This window comes from Aspergillus welwitschiae (genome assembly GCF_003344945.1).
Source record: "Aspergillus welwitschiae strain CBS 139.54b unplaced genomic scaffold BDQ94scaffold_2, whole genome shotgun sequence".
In the NCBI taxonomy this organism is placed as follows: Eukaryota; Fungi; Ascomycota; class Eurotiomycetes; order Eurotiales; family Aspergillaceae; genus Aspergillus; species Aspergillus welwitschiae.
The window spans coordinates 291985-307798 of record NW_020798696.1 but is presented as its reverse complement, the minus strand read 5'-3'; the positions used below and the strand labels follow the sequence as shown (position 1 = coordinate 307798).

General features: G+C 49.3%; 5 protein-coding genes and 1 non-coding gene across 6 annotated transcripts; 2 read left to right on the top strand and 4 right to left on the bottom strand.

Moving 5' to 3' along the window:
- Positions 1-789: 789 nt before the first annotated feature.
- Positions 790-3305, top strand: BDQ94DRAFT_165545 (glycoside hydrolase; the record flags this gene model as incomplete). The annotated part of the gene is made up of 4 exons (XM_026770337.1): positions 790-886; positions 963-1396; positions 1481-2711; positions 2815-3305. The coding sequence occupies 4 exons, from the start codon at positions 790-792 to the stop codon at positions 3303-3305; spliced, it is 2253 nt and encodes a 750-aa protein (XP_026631422.1).
- A 1176-nt stretch (positions 3306-4481) lies between these two features.
- BDQ94DRAFT_179532 (GMC family oxidoreductase) lies at positions 4482-7001 on the top strand. Its single transcript, XM_026773409.1, has 2 exons — positions 4482-4871; positions 4918-7001. The coding sequence occupies exons 1-2, from the start codon at positions 4632-4634 to the stop codon at positions 6529-6531; spliced, it is 1854 nt and encodes a 617-aa protein (XP_026631421.1). The 5' UTR covers positions 4482-4631; the 3' UTR covers positions 6532-7001.
- Positions 7002-7008: 7 nt separating this feature from the next.
- Positions 7009-7877, bottom strand: BDQ94DRAFT_133827 (uncharacterized protein). The gene is made up of 3 exons (XM_026764364.1): positions 7442-7877; positions 7318-7385; positions 7009-7259 (listed from the first exon to the last, which is right to left on the bottom strand). The coding sequence occupies exons 1-3, from the start codon at positions 7783-7785 to the stop codon at positions 7249-7251; spliced, it is 423 nt and encodes a 140-aa protein (XP_026631420.1). The 5' UTR covers positions 7786-7877; the 3' UTR covers positions 7009-7248.
- A 2517-nt stretch (positions 7878-10394) lies between these two features.
- On the bottom strand, positions 10395-12011 carry BDQ94DRAFT_133825 (uncharacterized protein). Its single transcript, XM_026764363.1, has 2 exons — positions 11635-12011; positions 10395-11572 (listed from the first exon to the last, which is right to left on the bottom strand). The coding sequence occupies exons 1-2, from the start codon at positions 11812-11814 to the stop codon at positions 10739-10741; spliced, it is 1014 nt and encodes a 337-aa protein (XP_026631419.1). The 5' UTR covers positions 11815-12011; the 3' UTR covers positions 10395-10738.
- BDQ94DRAFT_t17 lies at positions 10432-10503 on the bottom strand. The gene has a single exon. It is a non-coding gene; the product is annotated as a tRNA-Arg (tRNA).
- Positions 12012-13778: 1767 nt separating the features above from the next.
- On the bottom strand, positions 13779-15583 carry BDQ94DRAFT_165541 (carboxylesterase family protein; the record flags this gene model as incomplete). The annotated part of the gene is made up of 3 exons (XM_026770336.1): positions 13779-14858; positions 14921-15388; positions 15452-15583. 3 exons carry the CDS (start codon positions 15581-15583, stop codon positions 13779-13781), a joined length of 1680 nt encoding a protein of 559 aa, XP_026631418.1.
- Between the last annotated feature and the right edge of the window lie 231 nt (positions 15584-15814).

The following is a 15814-nucleotide window of genomic DNA, read 5'->3' as shown; positions in this document are numbered from 1 at the left end:
CGTAATCCAACAACTTCATCTCCATCAAGGTTCTTGGGCCATATTTCCAGTGTGAGGGAAGAGAAACCCTGAATGAGACACCGAGAAACGCCAAGCTATTCTCGGAATCCGCCAGGGCGCCGCGTAGAGTCATCTAAGTACCCAGATTCAAGCTAACCCTCTTTTCATGAAAGTATCTTGCGTGTTTTTGATATGCCCCCCTCCGAAACGGTACAGTGGCAGGAGATAATTTTGTCATCCTCATGTTTGGTTTGGAGGACCGCTGCTGCGGGCATCCCCTTCTTATTACGTTTGTTAAGAAAGCATTGGCTGATATAGGCTTCTGCTTGCAGAGTCGCGGTTAAACTATTCGTAGATCAAGGAATCCGGGGAACCTTTGCCGGGGTTGGGGTTGTAGTTCGTTCAGTTTTCTTATCTTCGGGACTTAAGGGGTTCCAGTACGTACATGCACCGCCACTGCCGTTCCCATCACTCGCAACATATTCGGCTTTTCCGACTAGCACTACTGTTTCGGGTGGGCTGTCGTCAGGATGTTTGTATGAGGAAATCCATGCAAAAGAAGTGTCACCTTACGTAGGCAGCAAAGGGGTAGACTGCCACGTCCCACGATTCCAATTCTAGTACTCAGTGTCGTGTTCCAAGGTTCACCCAAACAGGATCCACCCAGGGAACAATAAATAGAATAACATGTCCCCTGCCTTTCGCATTCAAGCTATCTCAATACTCAAGTAATAATTTGCCTTCACCCAAGTCGTTCGCTCCTGTCTAAATTACTCTACTCCCCAAAAAATGAGGGTTGCCCTAATTGCTGGGGTGGCTTCCTTGCTAGGCTTTGCCGGTGCCACCTCAAGTTCATCCACGCTAGGCATATTGAAAGCCAATGGTGGTGAGTGAAAGAGATAGCTTATACCCTCTCCCTCTAAGACCTCTCGGAAGATACTCACTGCATTGGCATTTGGTAGTGGAGCTAGGGGAATGGGAAGCTGCATACGAAAAGGCCTCTGCTTTCGTAGCGAACTTAACCACTGCTCAAAAGGTAGCGCTTATCACAGGCAGTAGCGTCGAGTCAACGAAAGCCAACTTCACTGCATTTTACTTTCTTGATGGCGATATGGGCTTACAAGACTTTTACTATGTCTCCGCCTTCAGCTTATCGTCTGCGCTTGCTATGACCTGGGATCGCGATGCTATTTACTCGCAAGCCAAAGCTGTAGGGTCAGAATTCTACAACAAGGGCATCCAAGTTGTAGCTGGACCCACATCCCAGCCCCTGGGACGTACTGTTTGGGGCGGCCGCAACGTTGAAGGCTTTGGTCCTGATCCTTATCTCAATGGTCTGGCTACTGGTCTCACCACCAAGGCATACGTCGATGCCGGAGTCATTGCTGGCGGTAAAGTTGGTAATCCCCAGCATATACAAACGCCTTCTTATACCACATACCAGTTTTGCTGATTCTATATACTCTCTGTCTACGAATAGCACTTCATCTTTAATGAACAAGAAACCAACCGTTCTGCCAGTGATGCCACGGGGGCTCCGTATTCCTCCAATGTGGATGACAAGGCTACTCATGAAACCTATCTCTGGCCTTTCTACGATGCTGTGAAAAATGGCCTCGGCGCTGTGATGTGCGCTATGAACAAGGTAAACGGCACGCTAGCCTGCGAAAACTCCGACCTTCTAATGAAGACATTGAAAACCGAACTGGGATTTCCTGGGCTTGTCTGGCCTGACTTCAACGCTCAGAGCTCGGCCAGCGCTTCTGCTCTGGGTGGCGAAGACTATGGGTCAAGTACATACTGGAGTACATCTACTATCCAGAAACTTCTGTCGAATGGAACTCTTTCTGAGGCGCGCTTTAACGATATGGCTATCCGGAATTTGATGGCCTATTATTATGTGCATCTGGATAATGGCCTGCAGCCAACTACCAGACCGACAGACACTTATGTGGAAGTTCGCGTCAATCACTCCAAGCTTATCCGTGAGAATGGAGCCAAGTCCATGGCTCTACTCAAAAACAAGAACGGTGCGCTACCACTGAAGAGTCCTCATGTTATGGGGATCTTCGGTGCTCATGCCGGCAGTGTTATGGGTGGGCCCAATGGTGCAATCGATGTGGAAGGCTCTGGTCCCACTTACCAAGGCCATCTGGTTACCGGCTCAGGATCTGGAAGGGGTTCAATTCCGTACGTCATAACACCATTGCATGCTCTGACCGACAGAGCATCACAAGATGGGACTATGCTGCGGTGGATCTTGAATGATACCTATACGAGTACTGAAAGCTCTTCTCTGGTGGATTCGAGCACGATATACACTAACATTGAACCTTCTTACGCTAATTTTGCCACCGAATCTTCGGTCTGCCTTGTCTTTCTCAATGCTCTCGCCGGAGAAGGTGCTGATCGGACAGAGTTATATAATTCAGATCAGGATAGTATGGTCAATCAAGTTGCAGACAATTGCAACAATACTATTGTCATCATCAATACTGTTGGGCCCCGACTGATGGAACAATGGATTGATCATGATAACGTGACTGCGGTTCTATATGGTTCGCTGCTCGGACAGGAATCGGGAAATTCCATCGTGGATATCCTTTACGGCGATGTCAACCCCTCCGCCCGCCTGATCCATACTATTGCCAAGAATGAGAGCGACTATAATGTCGGCATCTGTTATACCGCCCAATGCAACTTCACCGAGGGTAGGTAGAATGTCACTGTTCATTTTTGGCTTAATCTTTACTTAGCATGGTCTGAGGAAGAAGGATATATAAAGCTGACACGTGACGATTTGAATTTATCTAGGGGTTTACCTGGATTACCGCTACTTCGATAAGCACGACATCACCCCTAGATATCCTTTCGGGCATGGTCTGTCATACACTACCTTCGACTACTCCGACCTCCACGTCACGGCACCCTCGTCAATTAGCAAGGCTCCTCAGGGCAAGAAAAGCGTTGGTGGTCCGAGTGATCTCTGGGATAACGTGGCCTCGGTTTCCGTCTTGATCACCAACAACAGCACCTTGGCCGGTGCAGAGGTGCCGCAGCTGTACATCGAATTTCCCGAGGCCGCTGACCAGCCAGTCCGCCAGCTTCGTGGGTTCGAGCGGGTCGAGATTGATGCTGGCGGTCACTCGTATGTCACATTCGACCTTCGTCGCCGCGATCTCTCATACTGGGACGTCGTGACTCAGGAGTGGCTCGTCGCCTCCGGCTCATACAATGTCTACGTTGGCGCGAGCTCACGCGATCTAAGACTCAATGGAACGTTCTCTTTGACTGTTACAGCCTAATCAGTCGAGACTCTTTCCTACTTCGTGAACCATTCTGTCAACGGTTTGCCTAGGCACGGATTTATTCTTTGCGCCCACCTCAGTCGGCCCGAACAACCCGTTGTAAATGGTCTATCGTCAATGTATTTTCTTCATCATCTCGCTTTGTTATGATGTTAACTTGTATAGTATTGTGTTTTTCCTTACTGGACCTATTATGAGGAATCCAGATTTAGTTAAGCGCTGATATAAAGTCCTTTTTCAGAAGAATTTGCGATGAGGAATAGAGTTATGTGTAACATAAGTCTCAACACGTTGAGATAAGTATGTACCCATCATCTAGTCTACCTTTAGAATTTCTATCTTAATTTGCCTGTATTCCTTCTAGATAGGAAAATCCTATTCATACGTTCCTCATCATTAACAGAAATCCGCTGTTTTATTTCAATACTAAAAGACTGTATTTGATAAGTCTGAATATTTATATAACAGTAAGACTGGATTCATAGTTTCTTGAATATTTTACAAGCAGAGAAGTGAAAGTAAAGAATATAATAAAATTAATATTACATTACTATCTAGAAAGATATAACAGAACAACCGTAAAGAGGTACTTGGGTTAGTGGCCCGAGCACAGCCACGTGACAAAGCCTACAGTAATATTGCCTCAACAGCTCTTATAGCTGTTCATAAGAAGCGTGGTGGTAATCCTTCGCCGTCGGTATAAAACTAGCGAGCATGTGAACCAATCCTAAGTTGTCTTTTCGGGAGGGATAAATTGGGACAGAGGACTGCGCTCTCAAAGCTCCGTTCTACTACCCCTAGGTAAGTAAATTCCAGTCACCTCAACTTGATTTCCCGCGGCCTTGGAGTTCGTATCTTACTCGGTGAATGCTTCTGATGCTAGGGGACAAATAATAGAATTCACGATAGAAGATCTACGTGACAACCCAGTCGGACTGGGGCTTTGTCACCTTTTCGCAGCATATCCTGCTGCTTACTTTGAGATATGATTAACTGAAGTGGTATCTGGTGGGTGGTCCTCGAAGTGTCAATGTTGCAGCAAAGGATCGGGCGATGCGTGCTCGGTGCAGCATAAATGACGATAAGCGCCACCGCTGCGTAAGCCGGGATTACCTTGAGCTCTTTGGCGACACAATGTCCAATAACTTCAGGGTAAACAGCCACATCTGACGAGTTAGTCGGTCTCTCGTATCAATCCGAGCCGTGGCCCCGCCTTGCTTACTGGCGACAGTTCCGAGCGCAGCTGGGCTATAATATTAATGAGACCGATTTCCCGGCACTTTTGATCTCACATCATGAGAATCCATTCACAAGTCCGTCGTCATGAAAAGAGATACTTCTTCATTATCCGACATCCAACCAGTGTACGACTATGTCGTCGTTGGGGGAGGAACTTCCGGGTTGGTCGTGGCCAGCCGATTGACAGAAGACCCCGCAGTCAGCGTTCTGGTCTTGGAGGCTGGAAGCGATCGTGTCGACGATCCGCGTATCGCAGCCCCTGGCCTCTCGGCCAGTACCTACTTTGACCCTGAGTTCGACTGGGGTCTTATAAGCGAACCTCAGGTATATATCCAAATCTCTCCTTTAGTGTCTCACTCACATAAATCAGGAAGGCCTTAATGGCCGACGCCTTGCTCAATCCCGCGGCCGAACACTAGGAGGCTCCTCGGCTATCAACATGGGGATGGCAATCTACCCTAGCGGTAGCGATATCGATGCATGGGAGCAGCTGGGAAACCCGGGCTGGAACTGGAAGTCTCTATCCACCTACATGCGAAAATCGCAGACATTCATACCGCCATCGGATGAGGTTCGGGACCAGCTATCGCTTGGCTATGTTGATCCAGATGTTCAAGGGACCGATGGACCCATACAGATTTCATTTGGCAATGGGCCTTTCCCGGCCTTCACTGCCGCCTGGCCTCGGACATTTGAGGCTTTAAATCATCGGCTGACAGGAGATCCAATGTCTGGTCGGGCCAATGGTGCCTTTTGCAACCCGGCTACAATTCACGGAACCTCACGGGCTCGTAGTCACGCGGGCGTCGCCTATTACACTCCCGAAATAGCGCAGCGCTCTAACCTCCGAGTCATTACTGAAGCAGTTGTGGAGAAGGTTTTGCTCGGCAAAACAAATTGTGTCGATGACGGCCAGGCCATCGCGACGGGCATCCAATTCCGAGGGAACGATGGAACTCAACGCACAGTGGCCGCAAGAGCCGAGGTTATCCTGGCAGCCGGCACAATCAAAACACCGCATCTGCTAGAGCTCTCAGGCATCGGTGACGCCAAGCGTCTTCAAGAGCATGGTATCAATACCCTCATCGACAATCCTAATGTAGGCGAGAACCTGCAAGAACATGGCCTCGTCCCATTTACGTGGGAGGCTGCCGATGGCCAGATAACTGGCGAAGCCTTACGCGACCCTGAAGTAGCCAAAGCCGCCATGGAGGCGTGGCAGTCTTCGGGGGCTGGGCCATTAGGTTCCCACCCCCTAGCTTCGGCTTTTATGACTCTCCCGGAGCTGGAAAAGGGTGAGTTATCTGGCCTCATAGAAAAGCACTTGAATGAGGACGGTTCAGCCAGACAAACCGCGCAGTACCGTATCCTCCGCCAATTTCTCGAAGATACCGACGAGCCGACATGTCAGTATACGCTAGCACCATTCCAGATGACGCCCGACAAAGGCCCCGATCCTAAAGGTACCTTTAGCATGTTGGAGCCAGGAAACTACGTTAGTATAGTGGCTGTCTTGAACAGGCCATTTTCCCGAGGCTCAGTACACTTGGCCTCCTCAGATCCGACAGAGCTGCCGACCTTCGACCCCCGTATGCTGTCACATCCACTCGACCTGGAGATCCAAGCGCGCCATGTAGTATGGCTTGAGACCCTGGCAGCCACCGAGCCCATGGCGTCGCTACTGAAGCCCAACGGCCGTCGACTGCATTATCCGACGCGTGTGACAAGCTTAGAAACAGCGCGAGAGCTGACGCGGGACCGCTTACTATGTCATTATCATGTTTTAGGAACAGCAGCCATGATGCCGCGGGACATTGGAGGTGTGGTTGATGATCGACTGAGGGTATATGGGTGTCGAAATTTGCGCGTGGTGGATGCCAGCGTGATTCCATTGATACCTCGCGGCAATATCCAGACGACAGTGTATGCTGTGGCGGAAAAGGCTGCTGATATTATCAAGGAGGATAGATTGGCGTTACTGTGATGGTATTTGACTCTCAGTAGCTTGCGATATGATAGTATCAGGCTTACTCTGGGGCGTAGAGGCACAGCCGTTGAACTGATACCGTGTCTTTCTTTCTTTAGGCTGGCAAGTGTGTGAATTTGATACGAAGCACATGCATATCTTTTGCTAATGTTTTTGGAGAGGATTTGGCCATTAATCGTGATCAATGAAGATAAATTTCCTATCTTCTGATGGTTTCTGGTCATGTGGGAAGAAAAGGGAAGGGTGAGAAATCTGTGTGAAGTAATAGCTAGAAGGCACGTCTTTTATCACCTAACCTACACTGGAATAGAGAGGTGACCTTCTACCGTCTCTCGAGATTGTAGGCCCTTGGCTTTCATTGGCCTTGTGCACTGTGTATTTATTTCATTCTTGACTTCTAAGTAGTACTGGTCCAAGCGGACTCAACCCTCAAGATGCCAAAATCCAGTCAACAACGATGTAACAAATACATTGTGTTTCGTCATAGTACGCAAGTGGATTCCCAACTAAACTCACAAATATAGTACAAACATAAGAAAGGTATCAATCATGACTCATGACTCGTATCCTGCAAAGAACCACACAACGCGATACACGAACCGAATTAGAAAGGAACCATACAATAGAAATACATGTTAAGAATCGTAACTTCGTATAAACCATTCTGCCATATCCTCCACTGTAGACAAACATCCGTATCGACAATCAGGAACATTACACATGTCCTAGAACGTTCTGTCAGCGCCGTCCTTCACACAAATGTAGGAAGAGAGAACAACGTACTTCCCAATGGCTTCGCCCTCTTCGTAATTGACTTCACCTGGTCCTGCTTCATCTTTGCTGCGCGCGCCCTGTCACCCAGAGTCAGTCTGTCTTAAGGGCAATACCTAATGAGAAAGCAACTTACTCCATCTTTGCTTCTTCATCCAACCTTCTCACGTGTTCTCTGGCCTCACGCACCGCCCGTTTCGAAGCCATCAGGGCCCGATCAGCCTCGCGCTCAGCAGCTTCTGCACGGGAGACCTGTTCTTTAGCGGCGAGGATGGAAGGGTCTTCGTTCTTTCTGCTGTGACCGAATAGGGAGTGGCTGTGGCGGCGGGAGGAGGAGGGAGAAGTGGAAGATGACGAATGGTAGGAGCCGGAGCCGGAGGAGCGGTGGGAGCGACGGTGAGAGTGAGAGGATGTAGTGTTGGGGTCGTCGATACTGCTCCGGTCGGAGCTGGAGTGGGAGGAGGAGTGGAAGAGGGGCATGTTGGTGATGCTTAGTAGCTTGTGGGTAGAGTGTAGTGGAACGATTTAGGCCAGTGTCTTGGTTAGTAGACTGGAGATAAAAATGTAGGTGGTTGGGACGGTGGTAGTGGTGTATATAGCTTTCCCTTGGTCTTCACAGTCCAGGGTATCAAGGACATACGTAAGTGGCGATCGACGCGAGACGGTGAAGAGAGTTTAATTAACTGGTTTATGATCATTGGCGGCAACGGTATGCGACATCTCGTTGATCGTCGGAGGAATCCTATAATGCCCACGTGTTGTTGATATTTACCCCAGGAATAAGAGAACTGATAGGACCCATGGTAGAGGGATGACGATATGCTGGGCGACATAAACAATACGAGTGGATGTGTGTTTCCGCGATGATGTCAAAGGGACCGTTGTGCCGTCCCGATAATAAAGCTTCGGAGGATAATTGGTCGCAGATCTGCGGTGACATCAGATCCGCCGGACGTGGCATCCCAAATATGGGCCAGCAAGGGGTGGTGTTGTTAACTACAATAGGTCTTGTCAATTAGTCAGTGGCTGAAGAGGAAGCTTTTTTATCGTTGCACGACCTCATAGCTGGAGGTAGCTGCAGTAAAGGCATTTGGAGCTTCAGCACTAGAGTATAGTGGCTTCTTAGCAGATGCTTATGCCTAGTCTTCTCCACAGCCCCGACATACCGGAATATCCTGTGGGGAATATTGGTCTGCGTTGCTATCCGTCTTTGTCTTTTTGTAATTATCTTGGCTCATGGCACTGGTGTCGCTATTCCTAAGGCCGATATGTCTCTCATACAATTTTTCCATAGATCACTTGACAATCGCAGATGGCATTACAGTACTTGCAGCACTTTCGAGCTGGTAGCCTCTGACATTCTCGGCCATCGTGTCGTAGGTTTCTTCACTCTAGGGTGCTCGCCAACCTCTCGTTGACGCACATCAGATAATTGTGGCTTCGACCAGATGCAAAGTATACTGCGCATAATCGGATTAATATGCCTCTTGGTGTTTTGTCCGATATTGCAGACTCACCAATCGCCGAAATACCACGGACTTCGATAATACTGTCTGACCAAGGCGTATTGCCTCTGCGAAAGGTGATGATCCAGGAAGTTCCCTGGTACTCGTTTGAGGCCTAGTTTTCCAGGTCCGTTAGCAAAGCTTATGACAGGTCCAGGAAGCAGCATCATGCCTCATGATCAAAGCGCACGTGGAAAGAGATCGTATCGACTTTCCCACTGTATCGAAGTGCGGCGTCCCTGCTAAGTGGGTATAGTTCTTCAAGTAAATCGGTTTACCTACCTATAAACATCGTCAAGGCATGCAGATAAATCTTTATTGATGCAGTTGAGTTGATTAGGCTAGACTTTAGCCGAATCCTCTAATTGAGGTGGTCAACACAGCATCTGGCCCTCTAAGATCCAAATTCTGGCCACCTTAATGAGCTAATAGCTTCAACACTAATAGAAAAGCTCACAATGACGACCCTACCACATCTGATGCAGCCATGATCAATAGACTCACCATACTTCAACACAAATTTTACATCCGCCCAAATCCCTTCCTCTCCAGAAACCCCATTTATTACCCTGACATTAGCATCTGTCATACCACACCCCATCCTATCCCCAAAATGCACCTCTCCAAACTCCTTCATCCCAAACCAACAATCTCCTCCTCAAACAAACTCCTCCTCCTAACTCTCCTCACATTCATCCTCCTCACACCCTGCCTCGCAGACCACAGCACCACAAAAACAACCAACACCACCGTGATCTACGACTGGGAGACACCCGATCAGAATCTCACGGTAATCTGGGATCAAGATAATGCCGAGACTGTGAGCGTCCATGGGAATGACGCGGTGGTAGTTAAGGGAAGGGCGATGATCCCGGGCTCAATGGTCGCTGCTGCGTATTTGCTTTTGTGAGATTTGGGGTGTATCTGTGATAGGATAGGTAGGATAACATGGGTGAAAGTTTGTTGATGTAGTTGGTTGGGTACTTTGTTTCAATGGTGCTCCAAACTGTGGTTGAAGTAGTAGCTATGGTTGGGTGTTCGTCTTGGTGTATCGCTACTAGTAAGTAAGTAGACTTGGGGTTCTAGAGACACAATCAAGGGACTGAAGAATTCATACTATCCAACTCTATTGGAAGACATTAAGGTGTGAGAGTGATGTTACAGTACTAGTAGTAAGAGTAGGCGGGTTAAGGAATGAGTTCAGCTGTGGGTGTTGACTCGGACTCGGGCAGTAGGATCATGACTATCCCCACTAGTTGTATAAAGATATATTTTCTCGGGTGACCACAGCAAGCACCACTCTGAACACTACCATCATATGCAGAACAAACCACCCCACCCTATACGAACGCACATACACTAATCCAGGAACGGCCCCAAACAGAATCCCACCATCCTTGGCAAGGCTTAAAGGAATATTCAGGGGAAATGCAATGCAATGCAGCATGAGCTCTTGTCTCTCACCTCAGCAAAAAGCAAATGCCAAGACATGGTGGGTCCAAAGCCGAAAGAAGGAAGGGCTCTTAAACTCCGCCGCAATACAGAGTTTGGGTCGATATCCGCTCAGAACCCACTCACCCACACTCACACTCATTTGCAGAGATTTACAGAGCAAAAAAGTTGACCGACGCAGGACTCGAACCTGCAATCTCTTGATCCGTAGTCAAGCGCCTTACCATTGGGCCAGCCGGCCTTGTTGAAGACTATGAGTAGGAAAGAGGTTTATATTTCAGATGGACACATCGATTCATCTTAATTCGGATGGTATTCATATGGACAAAAATCACATGGGTATGTATGCTATGCTACATTGGATATCATGAACGTCAACACAGAGACAAAAGGAGAGGGCTGTAATGTACAGGTGAACGTGAGGGGTAAAGAGAGAGATAGAACGTAAGGAAAGGAATGAAAGAAAGAGAGAAAGATCATGGGAATGATTGGCGCGTCTCAGGTTCCTGATCGCTGTAGGGTTCAAGAAGGGCTTCCTTCTCGGAGATAGGCTCGCCCTCTTCGATGCGGATGATGGGAATGTTCTGCTGCTGCTGCCGGCGGCTCGCCGCGCACAAGTAGATAGAGATGATGAGACGACCCAGCAGGAATCCAACAATGCAGGCAACTCCACCAGCCATGATTCCCATCAGGGCGGGGAGGATGACCGGACGGGCGATCTTCATGATGCTCTGTTCACGTCCAGTCCAGAAGAAGTGGCCGCTCTGGCTTGAGGGGTAGTACTTGTTGGAGGAAGGACGGCGGTGGTGGTGGGAGTCTGAAGAAGATCCAGCCATCTTGTGAGGGTGCTCGTGGGAGTGTTCATGTTCATGTTCGTGCTTCGGGTGTTCAGGCTTGACGCAGTTCTTGACGGCCTCCTTGGCATGGTTGTAGTATGTTTCGAGCTGTTCCTTCCAGGCCTTCATCCGCCATACACGGTTTCCGTGACCGTAATCGCGGCTACCGTTCGGGTCGATCATCGCCAGCTGCAGACCACCCTGGGCGTCTCTGATTAAACTGATTGCGATGGAGTTCTGTGTGGCAGCTTGACCGTGCTGGTCGAAAAGCCGGAGCTTGAGGTAGTAGATATCGCCCAGATCAGCGCCAGGGCGAGCAGGCAGCGGCCGTACATCCAACGCGTAGGAGACCTGGACCGGCTGAACGAATGACTCCCACTTGCGATCTGCTGTAAACTGCATCGGTACGGTAGCTGGGAAGATGGGTTGTTGGTTGGCTCGAAGGGTGCCATTTTGGGTGGAGAAGTCGATGGTCTATCGGGAGTTGTTAGTATGGGTTATGGTCGACTGCGTTAATACCAGCGTGGAAGACGTACCAGTTGTGAAACAGAGTCGAAGGATTCAGTGCAAGTCGAGTCGGAGAACGCGCAGGGGATAGCAGGGAGGTTGATTTGATGAGATCCAGTGGTGGATTGCAGCCGAGGCGCAGGTAGAGCCGCGGCAGCTGCAGTAGTGATGCACAAGGCACCCGTTGCGGATAGAAGGCGAAACAACATTGTCGTGGGTAGATGGGATGATGGATGATGAAAGAGTGACAGGCAGTCAGGGATGAAGGTAAAAGAATGACCGAGTCGCGCGGGAGAAACTTTATAGAAGTACTTTTTCTATCGCAAAAGCAAGTAAGGAGAGACTGAGGAACTAATGCAGAACGAAGAGCGACCGGGCGAAGCATATAAAAGCGCATCAGATCAACCGACGATGACAACATTCAGCGCTAACGGAGGGGCCGAAAGTAATTGGGTCAGTGCAACTTGCCAAAGAAGTTAAGAACCTAACTTCGACAGGACCAGCACCAAAAGGAGTAAAGAGGAGGAAGCTAAGCTAAGGCTGAGCGACCCTGATTCACCGAGGAAAATGCAGTTGATGGGCTGCTCCGCCTGTTCTGATTGATCTGATTGATCGCGCGGATCGTCTTTCCTCGCGACGGGAAGCGACGCCGTCCAACACAGCCTCGCCTGGCCGTCTTGTTGGTTTCATGGTTTGCCCTTTTTGGGGGCCAGCCACCCTTTCGCTTCCTTCACCTCTTTCATTGCTTTCTTTCTCTACTGAAAAACGCCAAACCGCCCCCGAAGATATACTAACTAACTATCCCCGTCAGCCACGCTGATGCAAATGCAGCGATCCGTCTATTTGAAACATCCAGAAAAGCGACCGATCTTCACTTTCACGAACAAAGCACCACCACTCAGGTTATGGAACAACGGCGCTGAGAAACACCGCCCTCCGCCCCAAATCACTAACTAGACTACTAACTAGACTATCACATGCTCTGTCTATCTAGCGGCTATCTAAGATTCTAGGTATAAAATTCTGCCATACCAGTGGCTATTTCTGGCCCAACTGTCTTGGATTTAGCGTGAGACAAGTCAGGGTCCACATTGCACCACGCGATGAACCGTCACTCACCACTCGCCGACAGAAGAATCTACCAATGGCAAAAGCCTCACTGGCCCCCACGGGCCATTGAGGCATAAACGGACCAGCCAATGCAGTCATAGCCATGGGAAGCTTAGCAACGAGGTTATCGAGACTCGCTGGCTGGCTGACAGTAAGACACGGCTTGCCTGCCCATAGGCAATTTTGGCAATTTTGGCAATTTTTCTCTTTGTATTTTGGCTTTGACTATGACTAAACTTTCCGCCTCCCCCTGACACTTTACCAATAATCTCTCTCTCTCTCCACATCGGCCTGTTCCGACCGTGAAGGTGCAGCATAAAGAATGGAATCAATGGAAGAAATTTCTTTCTGCCGATCATCTAACCAGGTTACCTCCGGACATGATTCTCTCCGCCCCTTTGTCTTGCCGAGTGCGCCCCCGAAAATCCTCCGATGCTCTCTTATGCCCGACGCTTTTCTGATCGTGAATCTGCCTAAAGACGGATTCCGCGGCCACCGCCTACTAGTAGTACTTGCTAGGCAGCCATGGTTATCTCCGATCACAATTGGTCCTCGGCATAGCTGGGGAACTACTAGGCACCAAACATACGGAGTAGACTTTTTTTTTTTTGTTTTGCGACTTCTAGCCATCCAGTGTCACCGTTGCCGTGTCTCAACTAACGTGCAGTGGGCCTGGCGACTGGCACGTTTTAGATCAAGCTCTTCAAGTCCTGGCATCTACTCCGACCAAGCATTCTAGCGCCAGCGCTAGCGGAGGAATTGCTGCTATTTTTACTGTTACTAATGGCTGTCAACTGTGGTCTGAGAATTTGCCATGTCTCACTGCAATTAGAGACTATTTACCGGACAATGGGATGGTCCCCAGTGTCTGAATTTTCAGAGGTTCAAATGCGGCTCAATGCCGTGTTGATCATTGGCAGAGTAACAGATTGTGGTTGCATTCGATATCCAACTCAATCATAAGCACTAGCAACCGTACTGAATATGCAGGGTGCAAATCAACCGGTGGGTCAATTGACTCGGGGCGATATGGTGGAAAAGGACTGAATCTCACTCAGGCGCTTCATCCAGTAATGTTCCACCAGAACCGACACCGATCCGAGTTTAAAGGATCGGAAGTTATCGCAATATCTTGCAATCCCAGGTTCATCACGAGCCCATCTTTCGCGTATTGCTCCCAGTCAGTGGTATTGATTTCAGTTGAACTGGGAAAGCCTTGCCTCACGAATGTAAGGAGATAATCCTGCATTGTTAACGCGAGGCTCTCGTTGAATATACCCAGTTCCGCGTCTGGCTGGGAATGGTCGTAGAAATTGAAGGCCACATCTTGGGCATGCAACCCCGGTGGCACGCTGAATACCGACGCATATGAGGTGTCGAACACTGTATCGAGGTAGAGGTTCTTGCATTGGAAGAATGCATCGCTCATCAAAGTAGATGTTCGCTCTAGGGGACTGCTATATCCCAGTGTCTCTGATGATGAAGCGTTGTAGACGGGGGGATACCAATCTTGGGCGATACGATCCACAGTTTCGGGCGCTAGACCTGGGACATAAGTCTGGATAATGGATTGGAAGGCAGAGCTGTTCACGCCGACTGGTGGGGTGAAAGTCAGCCCTTCGTTGGTTGCGTGGCTGGTCATCACGCGGACGTTCTTCCATTTGAAATTAGGATCTAGCAGAAGCCGGCTTGGAAGATCCGTTATGAAGCTGTTGTCGACGACTGGCCCATATGTGAACGTTCCATATATCGATGTGGTGGCGATTTGGTAGGCGTTCGCAGTGATCAACTGATCTGACGGGAGTTGACGTGCTTCTTCAACAGAGGTCACGTTCAGTAACTCCAGGAAGTCGCGTAGGCTCGACTTTTGCTGTTCGACCGATTGGGTATACCACCCTGGACTTTGGATGATAGCCTGCTGAAAAGGCAGGTCTCCCTGACCCCTGTTGTCATTGCCCCCATACGCTGCCAATTGATGGACGATAGATCCACCTCCCGCAGACTCACCCATGACAGTCACTCGATTCGGATTACCGCCAAACAGGCTAATGTACTCCTTCACCCACTCCAGCGCCAACCGTTGATCATGAAGCCCAGCATTGCCCATACCCTCGCCATCAGACAACCAGCCAAATGCTCCCAGCTTCGAAGGTTAGCCACACCAAACTTGAACCCCAATTAAAAAATGGGTCGGATCTCACTCACCCGATAGTTCACCGCAACATACACAAAATCCTCCCCAGTCTCTAATCCCCTCTCGAAAAGCCCCGTTGGCAGCACCTCCGTCTTGTCGCCATAAGCAAACCCTCCACCATCGAACCAAACCAGCACCGGCGCAGTTGCGGATGGCTTCTCAAAAACACTTTTTGGCACGACCACATCCAGAAACAGACAATCTTCCGTTATCCTTGAATCTGCGGGTGGCCAAGCAATCGGATAATCGCTCACATCATCGGACCCGTTGAATGGCGTGCCAAGCAGAACGCTTTCGACGAAGGGGACCAAGATATCTGCCGACCATATAGGTATCCCTTGGGGACAGACGCGTCCAACGGAGCCGGTTTGAATCCCGGTTCTGTTGACTGATGGAGGAAGTGGTGGACGAAAGCGCCGAGTGGTTGTCGGCGGTGCGGCGTAGCGGATGTTGCTGAAGTTGTAGGCTTGGGTTGATTGCTTGGACAATCAGGCCAAGTTAGGATACGTGAGTGCTAGTAGTTTGGTAAAGGTAAAACTTACATCGAGAGTAAATGCCTGGTGAAGCTCATATCCCAGATCTACTATAGGTAAAGACGTGTTATAGGCATGTGATGGGGTGATAGAGGAGAGAAGAGTGAAGGGGAGTATATAGCTTCTCTTGCCGAGATGCATGGTAGGCAACCAAACAGCTGGATAATGACTCCCAGCGAACGATATGAAATTTTGCGTGTGATAATTGAGATTGTGATCTGCCTAAATTCGAAGCGAGTCGACGAAGGAGTGAAATTTAGTGCTGGGGAACTCTTGGAGAAGAGTAAATCGGAGGATAATCGAGACGGTGTAGTTATGGTTCAATAGTATATGTCGGCGTCGCATTATCGTAACCTAATGACTCGACAGAGG

Coding starts and splice junctions, on each gene's coding strand:
- BDQ94DRAFT_179532 (XM_026773409.1), top strand. CDS start 4,632: ATGAAAAGAGATACTTCTTCATTATCCGACATCCAACCAGTGTACGAC. Junction 4,872..4,917: donor GTCTTATAAGCGAACCTCAG/GTATATATCCAA, acceptor CACATAAATCAG/GAAGGCCTTAATGGCCGACG.
- BDQ94DRAFT_133827 (XM_026764364.1), bottom strand. CDS start 7,785: ATGCCCCTCTTCCACTCCTCCTCCCACTCCAGCTCCGACCGGAGCAGT. Junction 7,386..7,441: donor GATGAAGAAGCAAAGATGGA/GTAAGTTGCTTT, acceptor TCTGGGTGACAG/GGCGCGCGCAGCAAAGATGA.
- BDQ94DRAFT_133825 (XM_026764363.1), bottom strand. CDS start 11,814: ATGTTGTTTCGCCTTCTATCCGCAACGGGTGCCTTGTGCATCACTACT. Junction 11,573..11,634: donor TCGACTCTGTTTCACAACTG/GTACGTCTTCCA, acceptor AACTCCCGATAG/ACCATCGACTTCTCCACCCA.